Raw genomic sequence first — 26,210 nt, 5'->3', positions numbered from 1 at the left:
CTCACAAACAGAAGGTGTAACCAGACACATCACAGGTGAACTATCTTGGGTTAGTTATAATTACCTTCGGTAAACTTGAAGACAGTTACATAAACATTTCCCATGATATTGAAACTGAGAAGAGATATTGACATCTAATGATACGGAAACAATGAAAGCATTGATAAAATGCAGTGCATGTCAGCGTTTGCCAAGATTTGGTCAGCTATCACGAGATCCACCAGCATGAGGAACCGGAAGGGAATGGCTAACTAAAAAACGATGATGCGAGTACAATAAAAGGGACGATATTGAAACTAATGGTGTGCCAAACCACCGATTATAGTTTTTTTTTCTTGTGAATACGATTTTTACTCAATTCCGTATGTTACCGACATGGCAAAAACTCCGTGGATTATTATTTTATCAGTCATTCTCCGGTCATCTCAGGTAAAATAGGCAGTTAGCTGTTATGCTAGCTAAAGCTAGCTAGTTAGCTCACGGTATTTATCATAACAGTACAGAGATAGATGTAGCTAGCTAGCAAGCAAGCCAGGTCCAACTATGTCGACAACTATGTGATATTTATTTCACAAATAATATTGACAACTGGATAATATCACCTTTACAATTGTCATTTCGAGTGTCTATCCTGTTAGGCAAGTTTGCCATGTTAATGTAGCTAGCTAGCCAATCGCCACCAGCTAAGTTTGGCAGCTGAGTTCTTTCATGGCTTGTCTATGGGGAAGTACCCAACTTTCCAGGCAAGCTTCAGAGTGGAACAGATACTGACAGTGTAATGAAAAAGTGTTACACAGCTAACACTGATCAGTCTCTGAACAAACGATATGTTGTTGTTTCTTATACTTTGTTTACTTTGAAATACATGTTGGTTGTATGTATTTCACTTAGTTACTGTTTTTATTCCACACAGGTGATCTGTCAAGAGGCAATCTTGCACATCTCAAATGGAGCCACAGATAAAGAATACTGCCTGGTCTACAACTCCCTATGGACCAACCTGTCACTCTCACTCAGCGCTGCTGTAAGTCCAGTACAACAACGTCACCATTCTGATATTCAGCTGCCCTATGCCCCCATTTGCTCCAGCTTCAACTGTGTTAGAGTTTAGTATCTGTTGGTGAACCCACAGAACTTTGTGAACCTCACCTGACATCCAGCCTGCTGTTAGGTGGCTCTGGGATTCAGCCTTGCTACAGTGACAATACATCATAGCTATTAATATATGGATTGTCTAACTGTACCTGTTGTCCTGTGTTAGACTGCGTATCCCCTGGTGAACTTGTCGTCCAGGCTACTGTGTAGCTCTGCAGGGGTGAGCCCAGCCATAGTGAGAGGCAAGGCAGTGGTGGTCATGAGAGGGGGGTGTAACTTCAGCCAGAAGGCTGAGATAGCCCAAGACCTGGGGGCTGCCGCTCTGATCGTTGCCAGCACTAAACCTATGGTAATACTTTGATAATGGATCTACAATGTATTTACAATATATCAATAGTGTTACCTCCAATGTGTTTATGATGCAACACTTAATTTACATCTATGGCATAACATGATAGGCCTACATCTTTGTGTGTTCTTTTTAAGACGTGTTTTGTTTTATCTCTCATTTGATTGCTTCTAAAGAGTCCCCCGGGAGCCAATGTGACAGAGTATGAGAAGGTCCAGATTCCGCTGGCTCTGATGAGATACATGGACTTCCTGGACGCACAGAATGTGAGTTCTCTGATACTGTAGGTCCTCTGGTATAGAGGTCACTACAACTCACTATAAGATATGGTATAGTGCTTATTCATGCCTTCTAATTGACTTGTCATCTACAGTATTTCTTTCAATCAATAAGAATAGACACGAGACACTAGTGTGTGTGTGTGTGTGTGTGTCTCAGGTGTGTTAGTGTTTGATCTCTCTGTGTTTCTCCAGGTGTTTGGTGAGGAGATGCAGGTTAGGCTGTATGCCCCGGCGGTGCCTGTGTTTGATGCCAGCATTGTGGTCATGCTTCTCATAGGAGTGGTGACTGTTGCTCTGGGAGGCTACTGGAGCGGAGCCTGTGAGAGGTCAGACACACACAGGTTTCTTTATTTCCTTCGGAAAGGACAGCCATGCATGCTGTCCACTCTTCAGCCACTCTACACTCTGTGTAACAGTATGTGTGTTGTGTGTGTCTGTGTGTCAGAGAGAGGCTGAGTGCGTCTCGAGGAAGAGGAGGAGAGGAGAAGAGTGACAGTGGGGACTTGGCTCTGTACTCTCCCCTAAAGGTGGTCATTTTTGTAGGTCTGATGTGTCTGATGCTGGTACTCATGTACTTCTTCTACAAGTACCTGGGTGAGTCTTTCACTCTGGACAAACACTGATTAATACATTTTCATAACGTATTACGTTTATTAACAGTTTATTAACAGTTTTATATGCAAAGCAAACATACCACCCCAGAAGTTGTTAGACACTCAGTGATCGTCTCATAATGAGTTCGTTCAGGAGTATTTTGACACTTAGTGTGTGTGTGTGTTTTCCAGTGTATGTGATCATCGCCATATTCTGCTTAGCGTCAGCCACCGCCCTCTTCAGCTGTCTGGACGCCCTGTTGGACCTGGCCAAGTGTAGCCCCATGAGGTACACATACACACCACACACAGAGAGTCACCATTTTCCTGGGGTTTTCATCCCAATTCAAAAAAAAAAATCCCCATAACAACATAGTCCCCCCCCCCCCCCCCCCCCCCCCAAACAATGAAAACAAAGTATTGTCTGACAAATGTCACAGCTCGTTACAATCATGGTATTTACAGAGACTCAAGGTTTTCTATAGTAACAACGTACAGTATGATTTCACTGTTCCACATACATCTGTCCTCCCTGTCTGTTTCTCTGTCTGTTCCATAGACATCTGTCCTCCCTGTCAGTTTCTCTGTCTGTTCCATAGACATCTGTCCTCCCTGTCTGTTTCTCTGTCTGTTCCATAGACATCTGTCCTCCCTGTCAGTTTTTCTGTCTGTTCCATAGACATCTGTCCTCCCTGTCTGTTTCTCTGTCTGTTCCACATACATCTGTCCTCCCTGTCAGTTTCTCTGTCTGTTCCACATACATCTGTCCTCCCTGTCAGTTTCTCTGTCTGTTCCATAGACATCTGTCCTCCCTGTCAGTTTCTCTGTCTGTTCCATAGACATCTGTCCTCCCTGTCTGTTTCTCTGTCTGTTCCACATACATCTGTCCTCCCTGTCAGTTTCTCTGTCTGTTCCACATACATCTGTCCTCCCTGTCAGTTTCTCTGTCTGTTCCATAGACATCTGTCCTCCCTGTCAGTTTCTCTGTCTGTTCCATAGACATCTGTCCTCCCTGTCAGTTTCTCTGTCTGTTCCATAGACATCTGTCCTCCCTGTCAGTTTCTCTGTCTGTTCCATAGACATCTGTCCTCCCTGTCTGTTTCTCTGTCTGTTCCATAGACATCTGTCCTCCCTGTCAGTTTCTCTGTCTGTTCCATAGACATCTGCCTTCCGTCTGTTCATCTGTCTGTCATAAACAACTCATAGGTCATAGTTTCATATGGAAGTTTTGAGAAGTAAAAAATAAAGAAGTGAATCAGACACATACCAGTCTCCTTGAACATCTCTCTCTCTCACACACACACACACACACACATGCAGACCTTTCTGTGGTTGCTTGCGGTCTTTCTCTCTTCTCTCATGTGTGTTGTGTTCTTCCAGTGTGACGGTCCTGGGTGGGAGTGTATCTGTGAGGTCGGTGCTGCTGTCTGCTGTGTGTGTCACTGTAGCCGTGGTCTGGGGAGTCTACAGGAACGAGGACAGGTACTGTCCGTCTCTCTCTCACGCACACACACTGACACACACACACACTGACACATCCCTTGGGAATTCTGTGGGTGGGACAGGAAGCAGGAAGTGGTGTTTGGGGTGAGGGAGTCTGGAGGACTCGGACGTCATCAGCAGAGTAGAGGTGTGTTGTTGCTGTTAGTTTTAGTTTAGTTCAGCATCACTCACTGCCTCATTGACTCTGACTACTGTCTCTGAATGTGTCTCAAATGGTTGGTATAGTGCTACTTATGCTGGTCAAAAGTAGTGCACTTGTAGGGTGCAATTTGAGACTCACATTCTGACAGACAGAAACTCTTAGTCTCTCTAATTTCCAATAACAGAATAACATCATGGTGGGTAATGTTTGTGTGTGTATTCATACAGGCCAATGACTGTCCTTAGACCTTAGCACAGTAGAAGTATTAGTGGACAGGATAATTAAATGTCCCCAGTCTACAACAGCAACACACGGTCCACAGCTAATCTCCTATGAAACCTTTCCATGAGCGAAAGCATGGTGGATAATTCTAATGTTCTAGAGAATGTGGTTTCACTTCCCTTTCCACCCCCACACATTATAACTCACTCAGATTATACATTTACTCATTCACTGGATCTTTACTTGGAAAATGCTCCCATTTTTGCATTTATAAAACTCAAACTAAAACTAAACTAACAATGAATTCCTGGGCCATTTCAGGGTCAAGCACAGGAACCATTGTCAATGGTTGTCCTCATGTTTGTGAGGATGCTAAGCTTGACATGCACTTTATAACCTTTTTCTTTATTCCCTTTATTTAATCAGTTTGGTTATATTTAATAGTTAGTTGACAGGCTGAAGTGTGTTGTTGAAAAAAATGAAGACTTGTACTCTACTTTATTGGCAGGTGGATCTGGATCCTGCAGGACCTCCTGGGTGTGGCCTTCTGTCTCAACTTCCTGAAGACCATCTCACTGTCCAACTTCAAGGTGAAATCATCACTCTGACCCTCTGATTTCTCATCTTCAGTCACAAAGAGGGCCACTCTCTGGCTGAGGTTGGACACGTCCATAGAAATAGATCACAACTTGGAAATAAACTGTTTTTACATTGACATACACATTGAGGACTTCCACCATTTTAAAGTAGTCAACTGGGTGGGATCAGCCAATGAATTATACTTGTGAGCAAACATTCCATAACTGCAGGTGGCAGTAGATCACCAACCTTGACTTTATACCTGTTCAGACAACACACTCCAAGTAGCAGTATGCACCATTTCAGTCTGTTTACCAACTCATAGAAGTAGTAGAAGAAAAAGTACTACTTCAAAATGGAGATGGCCTCAATGGCGCTGCCTATACTCTCACAGACGCCATAACGGGTCAGGTAAAAATATGTTGTCTAACTAAGTCTATGGACACGTCTCTAAACATCTGTTCTCTCTTTCCCTCTCTCTTTCTTCTCTCCCCCCCTCACCTCTCCCCCTCACCTGTCTTCCCCTCAACTGACTTCCATTCCATCCCTCCTCCACCCCCCCTCTCTCTCCCCCTCACCTGTCTCCCCCTCACCTGACTTCCATTCCATCCCCCCTCTCTCTCCCCCTCTCTCTCCCCCTCTCTCCCCCTCACCTCTCCCCCTCACCTGTCTTCCCCTCAACTGACTTCCATTCCATCCCTCCTCCACCCCTCACCTGTCTTCCCCTCACCTGTCTTCCCCTCACCTGTCTTCCCCTCATCTGTCTCCCCCTCACCTGTCTCCCCCTCAACTGACTTCCATTCCATCCCTCCTCCACCCCCCTCTCTCTCCCCCTCTCAGATCTGTGTGATCCTGTTGAGTCTGCTGCTGTTATATGATGTGTTCTTTGTCTTCATCACTCCTCTGTTCATGCCGGTGAGTCACTTTCCCCGTTAAATACAGGGCAATGTTATTGTCCTATTTTTTTTACTAGAAAGGTTAAATACATTGTCCCACGTTTTAAATGTTTTATATTTACAGAATGGAGAGAGCATCATGGTCCAAGTGGCCCTGGGTCCAGATGCAGCAGGAGAGAAGGTAACCACTCATCTGTCTGCCTGTCTGTCTGTGCCTGCCTGCCTGCCTGTCTGCCTGTATGTCTCTCTCTCTGTGTCTGTCAACTTGAATCTTCAATCTGTGAATGTTAAGATGGCTTGATTAACAATCAGTAGGGTCAGGAGTTTTCCTTGACTGAGTGTTCCCCGACCCAGTAAACACTCCTGCCCCTAACTAGAATCAGGCTACGTAGCTGGGATCTCCTCTGCTGTGTACCGTTGCAGCATTGTGGTGTAGATTAGATTCCCCTCTGGGTCTGAATGGCTGACTGTCTGAGGATGCATCCCAAATGGCACCCTATTCCTTACCTAGTGCATTACTTTTGACCAGAGCGCTATGGGCCCTGATTAAAAGTAGTGCGCTATGTAGGGAATAGACTGCCATTTGGGATGCAAACTGACTGCGTCTGGTTGGGGTGTTCTGTCTCGACGCAGGGTAACACGGTGGAGGTGCCAGCCGAACCCTCGACTCCATATGAGAAAGTAAGACCCCAGCTTTACTACTCAGCTTCATATGTACTGTTAATTATCATATCAATTCATCTCTTTACTACACAGCTTCATATGTACTGTTAATTATCAATTCATCTCTTTACTACTCAGCTTCATATGTACTGTTAATTATCATATCATCTCTTTACTACTCAGCTTCATATGTACTGTTAATTATCATATCATCTCTTTACTACACAGCTTCATATGTACTGTTAATTATCATATCATCTCTTTACTACTCAGCTTCATATGTACTGTTAATTATCATATCATCTCTTTACTACACAGCTTCATATGTACTGTTAATTATCATATCATCTCTTTACTACTCAGCTTCATATGTACTGTTAATTATCATATCATCTCTTTACTACACAGCTTCATATGTACTGTTAATTATCATATCATCTCTTTACTACTCAGCTTCAAATGTACTGTTAATTATCATATCATCTCTTTACTACTCAGCTTCATATGTACTGTTAATTATCATATCATCTCTTTACTACTCAGCTTCATATGTACTGTTAATTATCATATCATCTCTTTACTACACAGCTTCATATGTACTGTTAATTATCATATCATCTCTTTACTACTCAGCTTCAAATGTACTGTTAATTATCATATAATCTCTTTACTACTCAGCTTCAAATGTACTGTTAATTATCATATCATCTCTTTACTACTCAGCTTCATATGTACTGTTAATTATCATATCATCTCTTTACTACACAGCTTCATATGTAATGTTAATTATCATATCATATCATCTCTTTACTACACAGCTTCATATGTACTGTTAATTATCATATCAATTCATCTCTTTACTACTCAGCTTCATATGTACTGTTAATTATCATATCATCTCTTTACTACACAGCTTCATATGTAATGTTAATTATCATATCATATCATCTCTTTACTACACAGCTTCATATGTACTGTTAATTATCATATCAATTCATCTCTTTACTACTCAGCTTCATATGTACTGTTAATTATCATATCATCTCTTTACTACACAGCTTCATATGTACTGTTAATTATCATATCATCTCTTTACTACACAGCTTCATATGTACTGTTAATTATCATATAATCTCTTTACTACTCAGCTTCATATGTACTGTTAATTATCATATCATCTCTTTACTACTCAGCTTCATATGTACTGTTAATTATCATATCATCTCTTTACTACACAGCTTCATATGTACTGTTAATTATCATATCATCTCTTTACTACACAGCTTCATATGTACTGTTAATTATCATATCATCTCTTTACTACACAGCTTCATATGTGCTGTTAATTATCAATTCATCTCTTTACTACACAGCTTCATATGTACTGTTAATTATCATATAATCTCTTTACTACTCAGCTTCAAATGTACTGTTAATTATCATATCATCTCTTTACTACTCAGCTTCATATGTACTGTTAATTATCATATCATCTCTTTACTACTCAGCTTCATATGTACTGTTAATTATCAATTCATCTCTTTACTACTCAGCTTCATATGTGCTGTTAATTATCATATCAATTCATCTCTTTACTACACAGCTTCATATGTACTGTTAATTATCATATCAATTCATCTCTTTACTACACAGCTTCATATGTACTGTTAATTATCATATCATATCATCTCTTTACTACACAGCTTCATATGTACTGTTAATTATCATATCATCGCTTTACTACTCAGCTTCATATGTACTGTTAATTATCATATCAATTCATCTCTTTACTACTCAGCTTCCTATGTACTGTTAATTATCATATCATCTCTTTACTACTCAGCTTCATATGTACTGTTAATTATCAATTCATCTCTTTACTACTCAGCTTCATATGTACTGTTAATTATCATATCATCTCTTTACTACTCAGCTTCATATGTACTGTTAATTATCATATCATCTCTTTACTACTCAGCTTCAAATGTACTGTTAATTATCATATCATCTCTTTACTACTCAGCTTCATATGTACTGTTAATTATCATATCATCTCTTTACTACTCAGCTTCATATGTACTGTTAATTATCATATAATCTCTTTACTACACAGCTTCATATGTACTGTTAATTATCATATCAATTCATCTCTTTACTACACAGCTTCATATGTACTGTTAATTATCATATCATCTCTTTACTACACAGCTTCATATGTACTGTTAATTATCATATCAATTCATCTCTTTACTACACAGCTTCATATGTACTGTTAATTATCATATCATCTCTTTACTACTCAGCTTCCTATGTACTGTTAATTATCATATCATCTCTTTACTACTCAGCTTCATATGTACTGTTAATTATCATATCAATTCATCTCTTTACTACACAGCTTCATATGTACTGTTAATTATGATATCATCTCTTTACTACTCAGCTTCATATGTACTGTTAATTATCATATCAATTAATCTCTTTACTACACAGCTTCATATGTACTGTTAATTATCATATCAATTCATCTCTTTACTACTCAGCTTCATATGTACTGTTAATTATCATATCATCTCTTTACTACTCAGCTTCATATGTACTGTTAATTATCAATTCATCTCTTTACTACTCAGCTTCATATGTACTGTTAATTATCATATCATCTCTTTACTACTCAGCTTCATATGTACTGTTAATTATCATATCAATTCATCTCTTTACTACACAGCTTCATATGTACTGTTAATTAATAAAATCAATTCATCTCTTTACTACTCAGCTTCATATGTACTGTTAATTATCATATCAATTCATCTCTTTACTACACAGCTTCATATGTACTGTTAATTATCATATCAATTCATCTCTTTACTACTCAGCTTCATATGTACTGTTAATTATCAATTTATCTCTTTACTACTCAGCTTCATATGTACTGTTAATTATCATATCTCTTTACTACACAGCTTCATATGTACTGTTAATTATCATATCATCTCTTTACTACACAGCTTCATATGTACTGTTAATTATCAATTCATCTCTTTACTACTCAGCTTCATATGTACTGTTAATTATCATATCATCTCTTTACTACACAGCTTCATATGTACTGTTAATTATCATATCAATTCATCTCTTTACTACTCAGCTTCATATGTACTGTTAATTATCATATCATCTCTTTACTACACAGCTTCATATGTACTGTTAATTATCAATTCATCTCTTTACTACTCAGCTTCATATGTACTGTTAATTATCATATCAATTCATCTCTTTACTACTCAGCTTCATATGTACTGTTAATTATCAATTCATCTCTTTACTACTCAGCTTCATATGTACTGTTAATTATCATATCTCTTTACTACACAGCTTCATATGTACTGTTAATTATCAATTCATCTCTTTACTACTCAGCTTCATATGTACTGTTAATTATCATATCATCTCTTTACTACACAGCTTCATATGTACTGTTAATTATCATATCAATTCATCTCTTTACTACTCAGCTTCATATGTACTGTTAATTATCATATCATCTCTTTACTACACAGCTTCATATGTACTGTTAATTATCATATCAATTCATCTCTTTACTACTCAGCTTCATATGTACTGTTAATTATCATATCATCTCTTTACTACACAGCTTCATATGTACTGTTAATTATCATATCATCTCTTTACTACTCAGCTTCATATGTACCGTTAATTATCATATCATCTCTTTACTACTCAGCTTCATATGTACTGTTAATTATCATATCATCTCTTTACTACTCAGCTTCATATGTACTGTTAATTATCATATCAATTCATCTCTTTACTACACAGCTTCATATGTACTGTTAATTATCATATCAATTCATCTCTTTACTACTCAGCTTCATATGTACTGTTAATTATCATATCATCTCTTTACTACACAGCTTCATATGTACTGTTAATTATCATATCATCTCTTTACTACACAGCTTCATATGTACTGTTAATTATCATATCATCTCTTTACTACACAGCTTCATATGTACTGTTAATTATCATATCATCTCTTTACTACTCAGCTTCCTATGTACTGTTAATTATCATATCATCTCTTTACTACACAGCTTCATATGTACTGTTAATTATCATATCAATTCATCTCTTTACTACTCAGCTTCATATGTACTGTTAATTATCAATTCATCTCTTTACTACTCAGCTTCATATGTACTGTTAATTATCAATTCATCTCTTTACTACTCAGCTTCATATGTACTGTTAATTATCATATCTCTTTACTACACAGCTTCATATGTACTGTTAATTATCATATCAATTCATCTCTTTACTACACAGCTTCATATGTACTGTTAATTATCATATCATATCATCTCTTTACTACTCAGCTTCATATGTACTGTTAATTATCATATAAATTCATCTCTTTACTACTCAGCTTCATATGTACTGTTAATTATCATATCATCTCTTTACTACACAGCTTCATATGTACTGTTAATTATCATATCAATTCATCTCTTTACTACTCAGCTTCATATGTACTGTTAATTATCATATCATCTCTTTACTACACAGCTTCATATGTACTGTTAATTATCAATTCATCTCTTTACTACTCAGCTTCATATGTACTGTTAATTATCATATCAATTCATCTCTTTACTACTCAGCTTCATATGTACTGTTAATTATCAATTCATCTCTTTACTACTCAGCTTCATATGTACTGTTAATTATCATATCTCTTTACTACACAGCTTCATATGTACTGTTAATTATCAATTCATCTCTTTACTACTCAGCTTCATATGTACTGTTAATTATCATATCATCTCTTTACTACACAGCTTCATATGTACTGTTAATTATCATATCAATTCATCTCTTTACTACTCAGCTTCATATGTACTGTTAATTATCATATCATCTCTTTACTACACAGCTTCATATGTACTGTTAATTATCATATCAATTCATCTCTTTACTACTCAGCTTCATATGTACTGTTAATTATCATATCATCTCTTTACTACACAGCTTCATATGTACTGTTAATTATCATATCATCTCTTTACTACTCAGCTTCATATGTACCGTTAATTATCATATCATCTCTTTACTACTCAGCTTCATATGTACTGTTAATTATCATATCATCTCTTTACTACTCAGCTTCATATGTACTGTTAATTATCATATCAATTCATCTCTTTACTACACAGCTTCATATGTACTGTTAATTATCATATCAATTCATCTCTTTACTACTCAGCTTCATATGTACTGTTAATTATCATATCATCTCTTTACTACACAGCTTCATATGTACTGTTAATTATCATATCATCTCTTTACTACACAGCTTCATATGTACTGTTAATTATCATATCATCTCTTTACTACACAGCTTCATATGTACTGTTAATTATCATATCATCTCTTTACTACTCAGCTTCCTATGTACTGTTAATTATCATATCATCTCTTTACTACACAGCTTCATATGTACTGTTAATTATCATATCAATTCATCTCTTTACTACTCAGCTTCATATGTACTGTTAATTATCAATTCATCTCTTTACTACTCAGCTTCATATGTACTGTTAATTATCAATTCATCTCTTTACTACTCAGCTTCATATGTACTGTTAATTATCATATCTCTTTACTACACAGCTTCATATGTACTGTTAATTATCATATCAATTCATCTCTTTACTACACAGCTTCATATGTACTGTTAATTATCATATCATATCATCTCTTTACTACTCAGCTTCATATGTACTGTTAATTATCATATAAATTCATCTCTTTACTACTCAGCTTCATATGTACTGTTAATTATCATATCATCTCTTTACTACACAGCTTCAAATGTACTGTTAATTATCATATCATCTCTTTACTACTCAGCTTCATATGTACTGTTAATTATCATATCATCTCTTTACTACTCAGCTTCATATGTACTGTTAATTATCATATCAATTCATCTCTTTACTACACAGCTTCATATGTACTGTTAATTATCAATTAATCTCTTTACTACACAGCTTCATATGTACTGTTAATTATCAATTAATCTCTTTACTACTCAGCTTCATATGTACTGTTAATTATCATATCAATTCATCTCTTTACTACTCAGCTTCATATGTACTGTTAATTATCATATCAATTAATCTCTTTACTACACAGCTTCATATGTACTGTTAATTATCATATCAATTAATCTCTTTACTACACAGCTTCATATGTACTGTTAATTATCATATCAATTAATCTCTTTACTACACAGCTTCATATGTACTGTTAATTATCATATCATCTCTTTACTACACAGCTTCATATGTACTGTTAATTATCATATCAATTCATCTCTACTACACAGCTTCATATGTACTGTTAATTATCATATCAATTCATCTCTTTACTACACAGCTTCATATGTACTGTTAATTATCATATCAATTCATCTCTTTACTACACAGCTTCATATGTACTGTTAATTATCATATCATCTCTTTACTACTCAGCTTCATATGTACTGTTAATTATCATATCATCTCTTTACTACACAGCTTCATATGTACTGTTAATTATCATATCATCTCTTTACTACTCAGCTTCATATGTACTGTTAATTATCATATCATTTCATCTCTTTACTACTCAGCTTCATATGTACTGTTAATTATCATATCATCTCTTTACTACTCAGCTTCATATGTACTGTTAATTATCATATCAATTCATCTCTTTACTACTCAGCTTTTTATGTACTGTTAATTATCATATCAATTCATCTCTTTACTACACAGCTTCATATGTACTGTTAATTATCATATAAATGAATCTCTTTACTACACAGCTTCATATGTACTGTTAATTATCATATCAATTCATCTCTTTACTACTCAGCTTCATATGTACTGTTAATTATCATATCAATTCATCTCTTTACTACACAGCTTCATATGTACTGTTAATTATCATATCATCTCTTTACTACACAGCTTCATATGTACTGTTAATTATCATATCAATTCATCTCTTTACTACACAGCTTCATATGTACTGTTAATTATCATATCATCTCTTTACTACTCAGCTTCATATGTACTGTTAATTATCATATCAATTCATCTCTTTACTACACAGCTTCATGTGTACTGTTAATTATCATATCAATTCATCTCTTTACTACACAGCTTCATATGTACTGTTAATTATCATATCATCTCTTTACTACTCAGCTTCATATGTACTGTTAATTATCATATCAATTCATCTCTTTAGTACACAGCTTCATATGTACTGTTAATTATCATATCAATTCATCTCTTTACTACTCAGCTTCATATGTACTGTTAATTATATCAATTCATCTCTTTACTACACAGCTTCATATGTACTGTTAATTATCATATCATCTCTTTACTACTCAGCTTCATATGTACTGTTAATTATCATATCAATTCATCTCTTTACTACACAGCTTCATATGTACTGTTAATTATCAGATAATCTCTTTACTACTCAGCTTCATATGTACTGTTAATTATCATATCATCTCTTTACTACTCAGCTTCATATGTACTGTTAATTATCATATCATCTCTTTACTACTCAGCTTCATATGTACTGTTAATTATCAGATAATCTCTTTACTACTCAGCTTCATATGTACTGTTAATTATCATATCAATTCATCTCTTTACTACACAGCTTCATATGTACTGTTAATTATCATATCAATTCATCTCTTTACTACTCAGCTTCATATGTACTGTTAATTATCATATCATCTCTTTACTACACAGCTTCATATGTACTGTTAATTATCAGATAATCTCTTTACTACTCAGCTTCATATGTACTGTTAATTATCATATCAATTCATATCTTTACTACACAGCTTCATATGTACTGTTAATTATCATATCATCTCTTTACTACTCAGCTTCATGGTTTAGAGCTATATGTTGTTAGTTTTACAAAGACATTGTTTAAAAACAATGACGTAAAACAGCCATTTATGTTATGCTGCGGTAAGACAGTTCTACTAATTTCATAAGGTTAATTCTTATTCTTGTATTCTTCAAGAATAAATGGGCATTTATATCAATATTGGAGATTGTTCCTTGCTTTGGAAATGTAAACATATGTTTACTATGCCAATAAATACCCTAAAATTGAAATGGAATTGAATTGAGAGACAGAACACACAGTACATACCAACCAACTGTCACATGACCGGCTCTTATGTCACAGCTGTGTTAACGTCTGATTCGTCATGTGTAGGGCCAAGGGTTTTATCAAGTAATCCTGGCTCTAACAAACTTTATGATACTATTATACAATATTACACAATCTCAAGTCATTGCATTGTAGCTTAAGTGTTTAAGTAATGAGAGGGCTTGATCTAAATTTAATTAAACATTGATTTATTTGTTGTGTGATTTGGTGATGAACTGATTGCTTTCCTGTGTGTCTCATGTTCATGTCATTAACAAACCCTACGGCTTGACAGTTGGCATATTGACATTACATGTATGTCTGTTTTCTGTTTTGTAATGGAAGTACTGTAATTGGTTTTGATATAGAATCTATCATAGTGAATCCTCAGTATGTCTCTCTGTGATTGATTTGAGTTTTAGTTAAGTTTTGGTTGAGCTTTAGTTAACTGTTAGTCAATTGTTATTTAACAGAGTGTTAGATGGTTTTTATTTAATCATTAGTTGACCGTTAGTTGACTGTTACCTGTGTTGTCTCCCTGGTAGCTCCCGGTAGTGATGCGTGTTCCACGGTTCTCTGCGTGGACACAGAACCTGTGTGGCATGCAGTTCTCCATCCTGGGCTATGGGGACATCATCGTACCAGGTGAGATAAACATGCTTGCATCCCAAATGGCATCCTATGCCCTATATAGTGCACTACTTTTGACCACAGCTAGGGTTGCAAAGGGGGGGGGGGGCGGTATATTACTTTAAACTTGAAAAGTTTACATTTTTATTTTATCAAATACCATCTAGTGGGCTTTTTGGGTACTTCAGATTATATATATACAATAAAATATATACAATGACAAAATAGAATGACAACTATAAAACATTATCCTAAATATGAACCATCAACTTAGTGAATACCATTAGTGTTTATCAGGAGGGTTTCAGCATGAAATATCCTTCTATTTATTTAACTATGCTAATATGTCTTTGTTGTCAATGTTTTGGCGCCAAACTGGTGACAGTTGTGAAGAAAGTCAATAGTTGGAAGAGTTGCAGAGTTAATTGAAAAAAAATGCCATTGTTGTTGAAATGCTTTTCTCATTATTATTATAATTTTTTTCTTGAACTATATGGTCTATCCACTGGAAACTCATGGACAATATGGACACAGAAAAATTACCATAGATTACCTATTAATTACCAAAATGACAGATTCTGGTAACTTTGGTAAATTACCGGTAGCTTTGCAACAATAACCAGAGCCCCTATGTCTCCATGTTTCTAGACAATGATCTAAGGTCAGTATTATGCTTCCCTCTATAATGGTTATAATTAGGATGTGTGGAGTGTAAGCTGATGTGTAAGCTGATCCTAGATCTGTTTATAAGGTAATTTTCTTCCTGGTGCGATCTAAAGCTTCAGAATCAGCTCCATCTTCACACCCTTCTGTTCTGCCTTCTCATTGGACGATAGCTTCAGACCTTCATATATTATGTTTGCTGATTTGTCCAACAGGTCTTCTTGTGGCCTATTGCAGCAGGTTTGATGTGTGGGTCAACAGCCCCAAGAAGATCTACCTTTTCTGCTGCTGCATAGGTAACGACATGGACATGATCAATATGTTACTGATCATTATCATTATCGTGTTGATCATCTCCTCTCCATCTTCTCTCCACCCCTCCCCCAGCCTATCTGTGTGGTATGGTTTTGACGTTTGCGGTGATGTTGGTGACTAAGATGGGGCAGCCAGCCCTGCTCTACCTGGTTCCATTCACCCTGCTAGGATCTGCACTGTTGGCCTGGAGGAGAGGGGAGATGAGGCAGTTCTGGAACGGGACCACATACGAGGTGAGAGGACAAGACACTTTTCCTTAGCTGGTGGGGATTCTATTTATTTGATTACATTTATTCAAATATTTGATAACTTCAAAGGGTTTGGGCCTAATTCAATTTGAATTCACACAACTCAGGAAATTAATTTAAATTTGATTATACATGTTTTTGTTCTCATTATGTATTTCTAATATGGAGGGTTGTTATACAGTAGTGTGTGATGTAATGATGATGATTTAATCTCCATCAGGTGTTGGACTCCACCAGGGAACCCTTACTGCCAGGTGTGCTTTCACCCCCTGACCTCTAACCCTGAGGCCAGTAAGGGCTACTCACGCACTCTTCTACTGCGTCCTCCCCGCCATCTAGCTACCCTGTGTCTCTAGACTAGCATTATGTTTTCTTCTTACACAGCCTTTCAGCCTTTACCTCAAACCTTTTGCAAATCAAAAACATAACACTGGAATGTCAACTTGAGTTATGTGTAATATCATGTTACATACTCAGACCAGCAGTACCCGATGTGGTCACTAGATGTCACTAGAGTCCTGGAAATGCCAGTGGCGCCACAGATTTCACTCTAGCTTGGACACACACACACACACATCTTGGTTAGAAAGTCTGTTTCTATTGTTTTATTTCTTTAGTCTGTTTGTCAATGTCTGCATCCCTTAATTTTTTTCCCAACAGCCGTCCATCTCTCCTAACCAGAGTACAACCATCTCATAACGTTTTTATGAGTTTGAATTTTCCCCGTGCAGCTGTGTTTTATTCAGAGGGGGAGTTGCCACGTGGGAGCTTTGTTTGTTGTTTATGTTTTGTCATGTGCGTGTCGTCATGCTTTCTGTAAACCTGTGGTTTGCTTCTGTTCAGAAGGGTGAACATTTCAGAACGTTGCAGTTACAAATGCAATGCATAGAACAGACACAATAAACTATCTATGATAACAAAGATAAATGTCTGTTCTACATGAACGTTCTGTACAGTTTCACCCTCCTGAATAAGCTGTGCAAAGCAGACTGTCTGTTGGCTACTGGACTAAGCTTTATGTTGTATGACATATGTCTGTCTTATACTGATAAACTCCTCCTCCTCTCTGTTCCCTCTCCTCCACTCCCTCTCCTAGATGGAACACCTGACTCTGGCAGCGGAGGAGGAAAGTGCTGACTGCAGCTGATCTGAGCCAACTAACAAACCAATCGCAGGGGCTCTTTTCTACTCTTCAAATCAAGCATCTAGTTTATCATCCATGGAATGCAAGGGAAATACTATAGCTAGTCTATCAATCAATAAGGATGTATACTGGGGAGGGGTAAGGGGTTAGGGGTATGGGTTGTACAGTGTGGGTCTCTGTTGATTGGACAGTGAGACAGTTTAATTTGAGAGGCTTACTAGTGGCTAAGAATGCAGTGGCTAACTAGGGGCTATAATATTAAATGATGCCTAAACTGTGTTGCCTTGGTAAATGATGCAAGTGATTTATTGAGAAAGCACTTTAATACTCATGTTGGCAGGTATTGGGGGATTTTAAATTCAAAGTTAGACTGTAGGTGAAGATAGATTTTTTTTGTTTTCTTCGATAACAGCTGTTCTGGGGTTTTCTGTATAACTTGTTTGTTTTATTGAAAAACACGATCTTTGATTGCTTTTGTTGCCTTAAATGAGTCCAATCTGATTTGAGCTCTGTGTGTTCTTATTATGTGTTCTATGGCCTGTACTTTATCTAACACTTCATGTCTTTTTAAAGCTCACAGTTAACTATGACATAACTGATTGAAATAATTATAGACTCTAACAAAAACTCACTGTATAAGTTGAATCAGCTGTGTTACTGCCTGGCTGGAGCAAAAGCCTGCACCCACACTGGCCCTTTGCAGATATCTTTGTCCACCTGTGAGCTAGGTCACTGTGGGGATGGGGCTGGTCAGTATTACATGGCTCTGTACCTGTACTTGTTACCACCGGTACTTTAGAAAGAGCAAATATTGAGTTAGTGATCTGAGTTTAGAAAGGCACTGACTGACTGCTGAGCCCATGGTACCCATTAATGAGAGTGAGAAAGAGGGAGGGTGGGGAGGAAGGCCTGGGAAGAGTGAGGAGGGTGGGTGAGGAAGGCCTGGGAAGAGTGAATTGGGAGGGGGAGGAAGGCCTGGGAAGAGTGAATTGGGAGGGGGAGGAAGGCCTGGGAAGAGTGAATTGGGAGGGGGAGGAAGGCCTGGGAAGAGTGAGGAGGGTGGGTGAGGAAGGCCTGGGAAGAGTGAATTGGGAGGGGGAGGAAGGCCTGGGAAGAGTGAGGAGGGTGGGGGAGGAAGGCCTGGGAAGAGTGAATTGGGAGGGGGAGGAAGGCCTGGGAGGAGGGAGGGGGAGGAAGGCCTGGGAAGAGTGAGGAGGGTGGGGGAGGAAGGCCTGGGAAGAGTGAATTGGGAGGGGGAGGAAGGCCTGGCAAGAGTGAATTGGGAGGGGGAGGAAGGCCTGGGAAGAGTGAGGAGGGTGGGTGAGGAAGGCCTGGGAAGAGTGAGGGGGAGGAAGGCCTGGGAAGAGTGAGGAGGGAGGGGGAGGAAGGCCTGGGAAGAGTGAGGAGGGAGGGGGAGGAAGGCCTGGGAAGAGTGAGGAGGGAGGGGGAGGAAGGCCTGGGAAGAGTGAGGAGGGAGAGGGAGGAAGGCCTGGGAAGAGTGAGGAGTGAGGGGGAGGAAGGCCTGGGAAGAGTGAGGAGGGAGGGGGAGGGCGAGAATAGCAGGGAAAGAGAAAGGGAGGGAGATGGAGAGATCAAACTTGGACAGTACAGTAAAGAGGGAGAATGAGTTAGGGAGGTGGCTTTTTGTACTGTTGCAAAATGTTATTTTTTGGGGTTTATCTGTGGAGTTCGTCATGTTTCAGCCTGTTGTAGCTTATTACTGGTGACTTGCCACTTATTGCCTACGTACCAGTCAGAATGCGAAGTATGTAGATCTACCACATTGACCTAGAAACCTGTTTACAGTACACGCTTACGCCTGTTGCAAAATATACTTATCAAAACACTCATCCCATGGCAATACACTTTAATATCAATGCGGGTATTAATCAATCAAATAATAGATCAATATTCAGGTATTTGACCCCCCCCCCCCCCCCCCCCCCCCCCCCGGTCATGTGACGTGCTCAGTGCTGGGGGGGTGACTCAGCTGGCTTCGTCACGCAGCGGCGTCAGTTCAGAGTCGCACAATTATGAAAAGGCAACCTTCCGCTGGAGCTGCAGCTAGGGCAGATTTCACCAGCGACAACTGGACTTTCCTTCCAAGGCTAACAGAAAAGAACACCGCCGATAGATGGATAACGACATCGGAGAAGCTCTTCCTGAGTCTCAACGGTGAAAAGAATGGTACGAGATCCAACCAAAGTGTTCTTCTGCGGGTTTTTTTGTTATCCAGTAGAATGTTTGAGGTAGAATGTGAGCTTCTAGAATGTCAGGTCGGAGGATCGTGTGAGTCAAGGAAGGAGATATGAGTAGTTGGCAGTTATTTACATGCTACGTGATTGTCAAGAAGATCATGATCAGTTGGTATTGCGTACTTGTGTTTAACTATCTATCTACAATAACGTTGGATATGGTTCAGTGGCTAGCCTTTGCCACTGACATCTGGGTAAAACATCTGGGCACCTTTTGCATTGGTAGTAAAAAGGCATCGGCCGAACGTTCGCTGAAATGCAAACTGTGGCTGGCTGAGTAGCGATGCCGCGGCTAGGTAGTTGAGCTAGCTAACGTTCGCATTACCATCCATCCACAATGGCGTTAGATGCTAACTAGTGAGCCAGCTCCAGTTAGCTCTGTCCGTCAACGGACTTGAGTACAAAGCGATGTGACTGCAGAGCCATGCCAACTCGTGCGTGCACTCGTGCGATGACTTGACAAAGTTGGATTCCAAGAAAAGGGGTGGAGATGACATTGTCCCGACGAGACAGTACTGGGACCCAACATTCAAGGCTTGCCTTTATCAGTCTTGACTAGATAGCAAATTAGCCTACTAGTTTTCATTTTGCGTAAATTATCAGAGATTGTGTCGCTAACTCGTGGGATTGTTGTCTTTGCTATGGCATGTTGTCATTAAACAATAGCTTAGCCAGCTACATTAGCTTACGAATTTCTGTCTTTGTGGAACCCCCGAGGGGAATCAGTCTCTGGATTGTTCCTCATCTAGTTAACCACCACAGACTAGCATAGTTAAGCTATATATAATGGTTTGAAGCTTCTGATCAGCTTGTCATCAGACCGCTAAAAGTCAGTTGAAAACACACCAGACACCAGGCATCTCTCTTGAAGAGTTTCAGGCTACATCGGGCCACTGTCAAGTCGCCGCCGGTTCGCGGTTTGGCCAGACAGACAGACGCTGCATGTGGCGTCACTAATTGTGCGCGGTGGTCTGGTTGTCATGCTGCTGTGTGTGATGCTTTGTTGTAGTCCGCATGTGTTCACTGTCCAGCGGTTTACCAGGCCAGATGAATGCATGCAGGCTACAGGATATAGAACGGACACCAGCAAATGGTCCCCGATATAATAAAAGATAATTTAATGAAACAATATAACCACATAAGTCCTACTTCCATTTGTTTTAGACTACAGGGGATCATTAGACCACGCATCATTTTTTTTGCAAGTGTCAAAGGCCTTTATACAGCTCTGTCCATTCTATACTGAACAAAAATATAAACGCAACATGTAAAGTGTTGGTTTCATGAGCTGAAATAGAAGATCCCAGAAATGTTCCATACACAAAAAGCTTATTTCTCTAAAATGTGTTTACATTCCTGTTAGTAAGCATTTCTCCTTTGCCAAGATAATCCATCTACCTGACAGGTGTGGCATATCAAGATGCCAATTAAACAGCATGGTCATTACACAGGTGCACCTTGTGCTGGGGACAATAAAAGGCCACTCTAAAATGTGCAGTTTTGTCACACAATACAATGCCACAGATGTTTTAAGTATTGAGGGAGCAAGCAATTGGCATGCTGGCATGCAGGAATGTCCACCAGAGCTGTTTCCAGAGAATTGAATGTTAATTTCGCTACCATAAACTGCCTCCAACATTATTTTAGAGAATTTGGCATTACGTCCAACCGGCCACATAACTGCAGACCACGTGTATGGTGTTGTATGGGCGAGCGGTTTGCTGATGTCAACATTGTGAACAGAGTGCCCCATGGTGGCGGTGGGGCTAGTGTATGGGCAGGCTTAAGCTACGGACAACGACACAATTGGATTTTATCGATGGCAATTTGAATGCACAGATACTGTGATGAGATCCTGAGGCCCATTGGTGTGCCATTCATCTGCCGCCATCTTGTTTCAGCATGATAATGCACAGCCCCATGTCGCAAGGATCTGTACAGAATTCTTGGAAGTTGAAATTGTCCCAGTTCATCCATGGCCTCACCCGTCGAGCATGTTTGGGATGCTCTGGATCGACGTGTACGACAGCGTGTTCCAGTTCCCGCCAATATCCAGCAACTTCGCGCAGCCATTGAATAGGAGTGGAACAACATTCCACAGGCCACAATCAACATCCTGATCAACACAATGCGAATGAGATGTGTCGCGCGCTGCATGAGGAAAATAGGGGTCACACCAGATATTGACTGGTTTTCTGATCCAGCCCTACCTTTTTTTTAAAGGTATCTGTGACCTACAGATGCATATCTGTATTCCCAGTCATGTGACATCCATAGATTAGGGCCTTAAACATGTATGTCAATTGAAGTTCTGGCCAGGGCAGGTGTTGTGGAACTGCTCCTTGTTTCCCTCAGTCCCTGTCCCCTTTCAGCCTGTCACATGCCTCAGCTTACAGCCACTTAGCACGTTGTAGCAGTAGGGTGGTTTACCGTAGCCCTGCTGCAGTCAGGCCAGCGCTGCAGAGACATGCTGAGTAAGTGTGACTGTCTCGAAGATCGGCCAACCTGATTTAAATTTTAAAAACTCACTGATCTACAAATAATTTTGCATCGCAAATAAATGTGTTTAAAATGTATGGGACCTGGACAGTAACTTGCGTAGGGCAAGCCCCCTGGAATGCACCCCCTGACTGTCAGTTTGCTAGAGGGCTAAACATGGACCAAAGGAGACTACTACTGTATAGGAGTCTGGCCTGTTCTATATACAGTAAGTAGTGTATAGACTGTTATCACTGCCTTCACTACTTCACGCAGTGACACAGTATAGTAGTGAAGGCGGCAGTGTTCTTGTGAAGTAGCAGTAGCATCACTAGCTATCCTCCTCCTGTTCTACCTTATTCACTCTGAGAGAAGAGTCTCTTATATTACACTACTATGCCTACAAGGGCTCCCTGGGAGTGTGAACTGAAGGCTCATCACACTGCTGTCCCGTGACTTTTCACATGGCTCCACACTTGGCTTCGTTTCAAGTTTTATTAGTCACATGGACAGGTACAGCGAAATGCTTAACTTGCCAGCCCTACCCAACAGGGCAGTATTCAATGTCAAAATAGTATCATTAATAGGAATAAATAAATAGAAGAATGTAAGTTATATACAGGGTCAATGCCAGTACCACATTTACAATGTGCAGGAATAGTGGAGTAGTTAAGGTTGATATGTACATGTAGGCAGGGATCAGGAGGAAGTGACTGGTAGCAGGATGAAGAATAATAATAATAGTAAACAATATGGCAGTCGTATAATGATGTGTGTGTGCTAGAGTGTCAGTGTATGTGTGATAGGTGAATATACATGTAAATAAGAGTAATAGTGACCAGTAGCAGGATAAATATACAGTACCAGATACACCTACTCATTCAAGGGTTTTTCTTGATTTTTACTATTTTCTACACTGTAGAATAATAGTGAAGACATCACCTGGATTTCTGCATAAATTTGACATTGTCACAACAAACACAGTGCGCTTAAACTAGTATTGTATATACATCATTTAAACTTTCACGTTGTAGGTTGGGAAAAGTATATGAACCCCTAGACTAAGACTTCTCCAAAAGCTAATTGGAGTCAGGAGTCAGCTAACCTGGAGTCCAATCAATGAGATGTTGGTTAGAGCTGCCTTGCCCTATAAAAACACTCACAAAAGAGTGAGTTTTCTATTTACAAGAAGCATTGCCTGATGTGAACCTGATGCCTCGAACAAAAGAGATCTCAGAAGCCCTAAGTTTAAGAATGGTTGACTTGCATAAAGCTGGAAAGGGTTACAAAAGTGTCTCTAGGAGCCTTGATGTTCATCAGTCCACGATAAGACAAAATGTCTATAAATGGAGAAAGTTCAGCACTGTTGCTACTCTCCCGAGGAGTGGCCGTCCTGCAAAGATGACTGCAAGAGCACAGCACAGAATAATCAATGAGGTTAAGAATCCTAGTGTCGGCTAAAGACATGCTAACCTCTCTGTTGACGAGTCTACGATATGTAAAACACTAAAGAAGAATGGTGTTCATGGCAGGACACCATGGAAACCACTGCTGTTCAAAAAAAACATTGCTGCATCTCTGAAGTTTGCCAAAGCGCACCTTGATGTTCCACAGCGCTACTGGCAAAAGGAAAAAAGGCACAGCACACCAACATCAAAACATCATCCTAACTGCATCCCAAACTATGGTTGAGGGAGCATCATGGTTTGGGGCTGCTTTACTGCCTCAGGGACTGGACAGCTTGCTATCATCAACGGAAAAATGAATTCCCAAGTTTATCAAGATGATTTGCAGGAGAATGTAAGGCTTATCTGTCCGCCAATTGAAGCTCAACAGACGTTAGGTGATGCAACAGAATGGCTTGAACAGAAGGAAAATAGGCTTTCTGGAGTGGGCCAGTCAATCCTGACCTCGACCCGATTGTGATGCTGTGGCATGACCTCAAGAGAGCAGTTCACACCAGACATCCCAACAATATTGCTGAACTGAAACAGTTTTGTAAAGAGGAATGGTCCAACATTCCTCCTGACCATTGTGCAGGTCTGATCCGCAACTACAGAAAACATTTGGTTGAGGTTATTGCTGCCAAAGGAGGGTCAAGCAGTTATTAAATCCAAGGGTTCACATACTTTTTCTTTCCGCTGTAAGTCCTGGGTCCTGGGTCGCCCCCTGTAATGCACTGAGCTGTCTGCACAACCCTCGGTAGGGCCTTCCGTCTGCAGTTGCAATAGTAGATGGTAATACAAGCAGTCAGGATGCTCTCCATAGTGCAGCTGTAAAAGTTCCCAAGGATCTGAGTGGCCATTCCAAATGGTTTCAACCTCTTAAGGGAGAGGAGGTGCTGCCGTGCCTTCTTCACCACTGTGCTGGTGTGAGAGGACCATGTTAAGTCCTCAGTGATGTGGACACAGAGGAACGAGACCCTCTCCACTGTGGATGAGGGGTGTGCTCCCGCCCCAGTTTCCTGTAGTCCACGATCAGCTCCTTAGTCCCGCTGACGTTGAGGGAGTTTAACCTGCCTGAGGCAGCCATCTACAGCCAGCTATAGATACTTTAACAACATTATCATCATGTAGCTACAGTTAATATAAATAACATTATCATGTCGTGTGGTAATAGGACTTATAACAACATTATTATGCCATGTTGATGATTGTAGTACTTTTTGCTTTAGCTATGAGATCAATCATAGTGACAGCCTGAATCTTATCTTTTCCAATGTCAACGTTTATTGACCTTCATTAATGCTGTAAAATGTCAGGCAATGATTGTAGTTGTATCACAACTCTGGGTCATTGAGGGCAGTAGTTTATGGTGTTTTATGAAGAGCAGTGCAGACATTTAAGGACATGTTTATGGTAGTCTCTACAATAAATGTTGATTTATTATGAAGGGAGGAGAGTGATAGTTTCCTTAGAGTAGACTCCACTGTGCAACTGTTACGGACCGTACCACTACCTACCCGGTGAAGTGGGGCCGCGCCACTACCTACCCGGTGAAGTGGGGCCGCGCCACTACCTACCCGGTGAAGTGGGGCCGCGCCACTACCTAACCGGGGAAGTGGGGCCGCGCCACTACCTACCCGGGGAAGTGGGGCCGCGCCACTACCTACCCGGGGAAGTGGGGCCGCGCCACTACCTACCCGGGGAAGTGGGGCCGCGCCACTACCTACCCGGGGAAGTGGGGCCGCGCCACTACCTACCCGGGGAAGTGGGGCCGCGCCACTACCTACCCGGGGAAGTGGGGCCGCGCCACTACCTACCCGGGGAAGTGGGGCCGCGCCACTACCTACCCGGGGAAGTGGGGCCGCGCCACTACCTACCCGGTGAAGTGGGGCCGCGCCACTACCTACCCGGTGAAGTGGGGCCGCGCCACTACCTACCCGGGGAAGTGGGGCCGCGCCACTACCTACCCGGGGAAGTGGGGCCGCGCCACTACCTACCCGGGGAAGTGGGGCCGTGCCACTACCTAGTGGTGTAGGGTGAAGAGGGACTGGGGAGAGGTTGACAGCGTTGTTAAGGACAGACAAGGTAGGTCCTACAGGTCCTAGTTGTCGTACCTGGACTACTGTCCAGTTATGTGGTCAGATGCCACAAAGAGGGACTTAAGAAAATTACAACTGGCCCAGAACAGGGCAGTACGGCTGGCGCTTAAATGTACACGGAAAGCTAATGTGTCAATCTCTCCAGGCTCAGGTAATTGGACTGATTTGAGTAGAGGAAAGATTGACTTCATCACTACTTGTATTTGTGAGAAGTGTTGACATGTTGAATGCACAGAGCTGTCTGTCTAAACTACTAGTACACAGATCAGACACCCATGCATACCCCACCAGACATGCCACCAGAGGTCTCTTCAGTCCCCAAGTCCAGAACAGATTATGGGAGGAGCGCAG

The 26,210-nt window shown here is 40.0% G+C and overlaps 2 protein-coding genes across 5 annotated transcripts in view; both read left to right on the top strand.

Annotated features, from left to right (window-relative positions):
- Nucleotides 1–213: 213 nt before the first annotated feature.
- LOC139384379 (signal peptide peptidase-like 2A) lies at nucleotides 214–18,083 on the top strand. 4 transcript variants are annotated; one of them, XM_071129124.1, is made up of 17 exons: nucleotides 214–429; nucleotides 914–1,024; nucleotides 1,262–1,444; nucleotides 1,621–1,710; nucleotides 1,918–2,051; nucleotides 2,171–2,319; nucleotides 2,511–2,607; nucleotides 3,699–3,800; nucleotides 4,694–4,775; nucleotides 5,605–5,679; nucleotides 5,785–5,841; nucleotides 6,294–6,341; nucleotides 15,128–15,227; nucleotides 16,091–16,171; nucleotides 16,263–16,423; nucleotides 16,659–16,692; nucleotides 17,535–18,083. In XM_071129124.1, the coding sequence occupies exons 1-17, from the start codon at nucleotides 376–378 to the stop codon at nucleotides 17,573–17,575; spliced, it is 1,599 nt and encodes a 532-aa protein (XP_070985225.1). In that variant the 5' UTR covers nucleotides 214–375; the 3' UTR covers nucleotides 17,576–18,083. The 4 variants fall into 4 exon arrangements, with proteins under 4 accessions (XP_070985225.1, XP_070985226.1, XP_070985227.1 ...); XM_071129125.1 differs by lacking the exon at nucleotides 16,659–16,692; XM_071129126.1 differs by lacking the exon at nucleotides 6,294–6,341 and having other exon boundaries at nucleotides 220–429.
- A 1,513-nt stretch (nucleotides 18,084–19,596) lies between these two features.
- LOC139384339 (transient receptor potential cation channel subfamily M member 7-like) overlaps nucleotides 19,597–26,210 on the top strand; it is an 80,475-nt gene continuing 73,861 nt past the window's right edge. Inside the window, exon 1 of the mRNA XM_071129046.1 lies at nucleotides 19,597–19,769. Coding sequence (XP_070985147.1) covers nucleotides 19,767–19,769 — 3 coding nt within the window. The 5' untranslated portion in view covers nucleotides 19,597–19,766. The remainder of the gene's footprint in view (nucleotides 19,770–26,210) is intronic.

This window comes from Oncorhynchus clarkii, chromosome 26, assembly GCF_045791955.1.
Source record: "Oncorhynchus clarkii lewisi isolate Uvic-CL-2024 chromosome 26, UVic_Ocla_1.0, whole genome shotgun sequence".
Classification (NCBI taxonomy): domain Eukaryota; kingdom Metazoa; phylum Chordata; class Actinopteri; order Salmoniformes; family Salmonidae; genus Oncorhynchus; species Oncorhynchus clarkii.
The sequence above is the reverse complement of the archived record's forward strand: the minus strand, read 5'-3'. Positions and strand labels throughout refer to the sequence as shown.

What these genes read in the sequence shown, in the direction of transcription:
- LOC139384379 (XM_071129124.1), top strand. Translation starts at nt 376, where the DNA reads ATGGCAAAAACTCCGTGGATTATTATTTTATCAGTCATTCTCCGGTCA. An exon ending in GCCAAGTGTAGCCCCATGAG is followed by an intron (nt 2,608 to 3,698) that starts GTACACATACAC and finishes GTGTTCTTCCAG; the next exon opens with TGTGACGGTCCTGGGTGGGA. An exon ending in GGAACGGGACCACATACGAG is followed by an intron (nt 16,424 to 16,658) that starts GTGAGAGGACAA and finishes AATCTCCATCAG; the next exon opens with GTGTTGGACTCCACCAGGGA.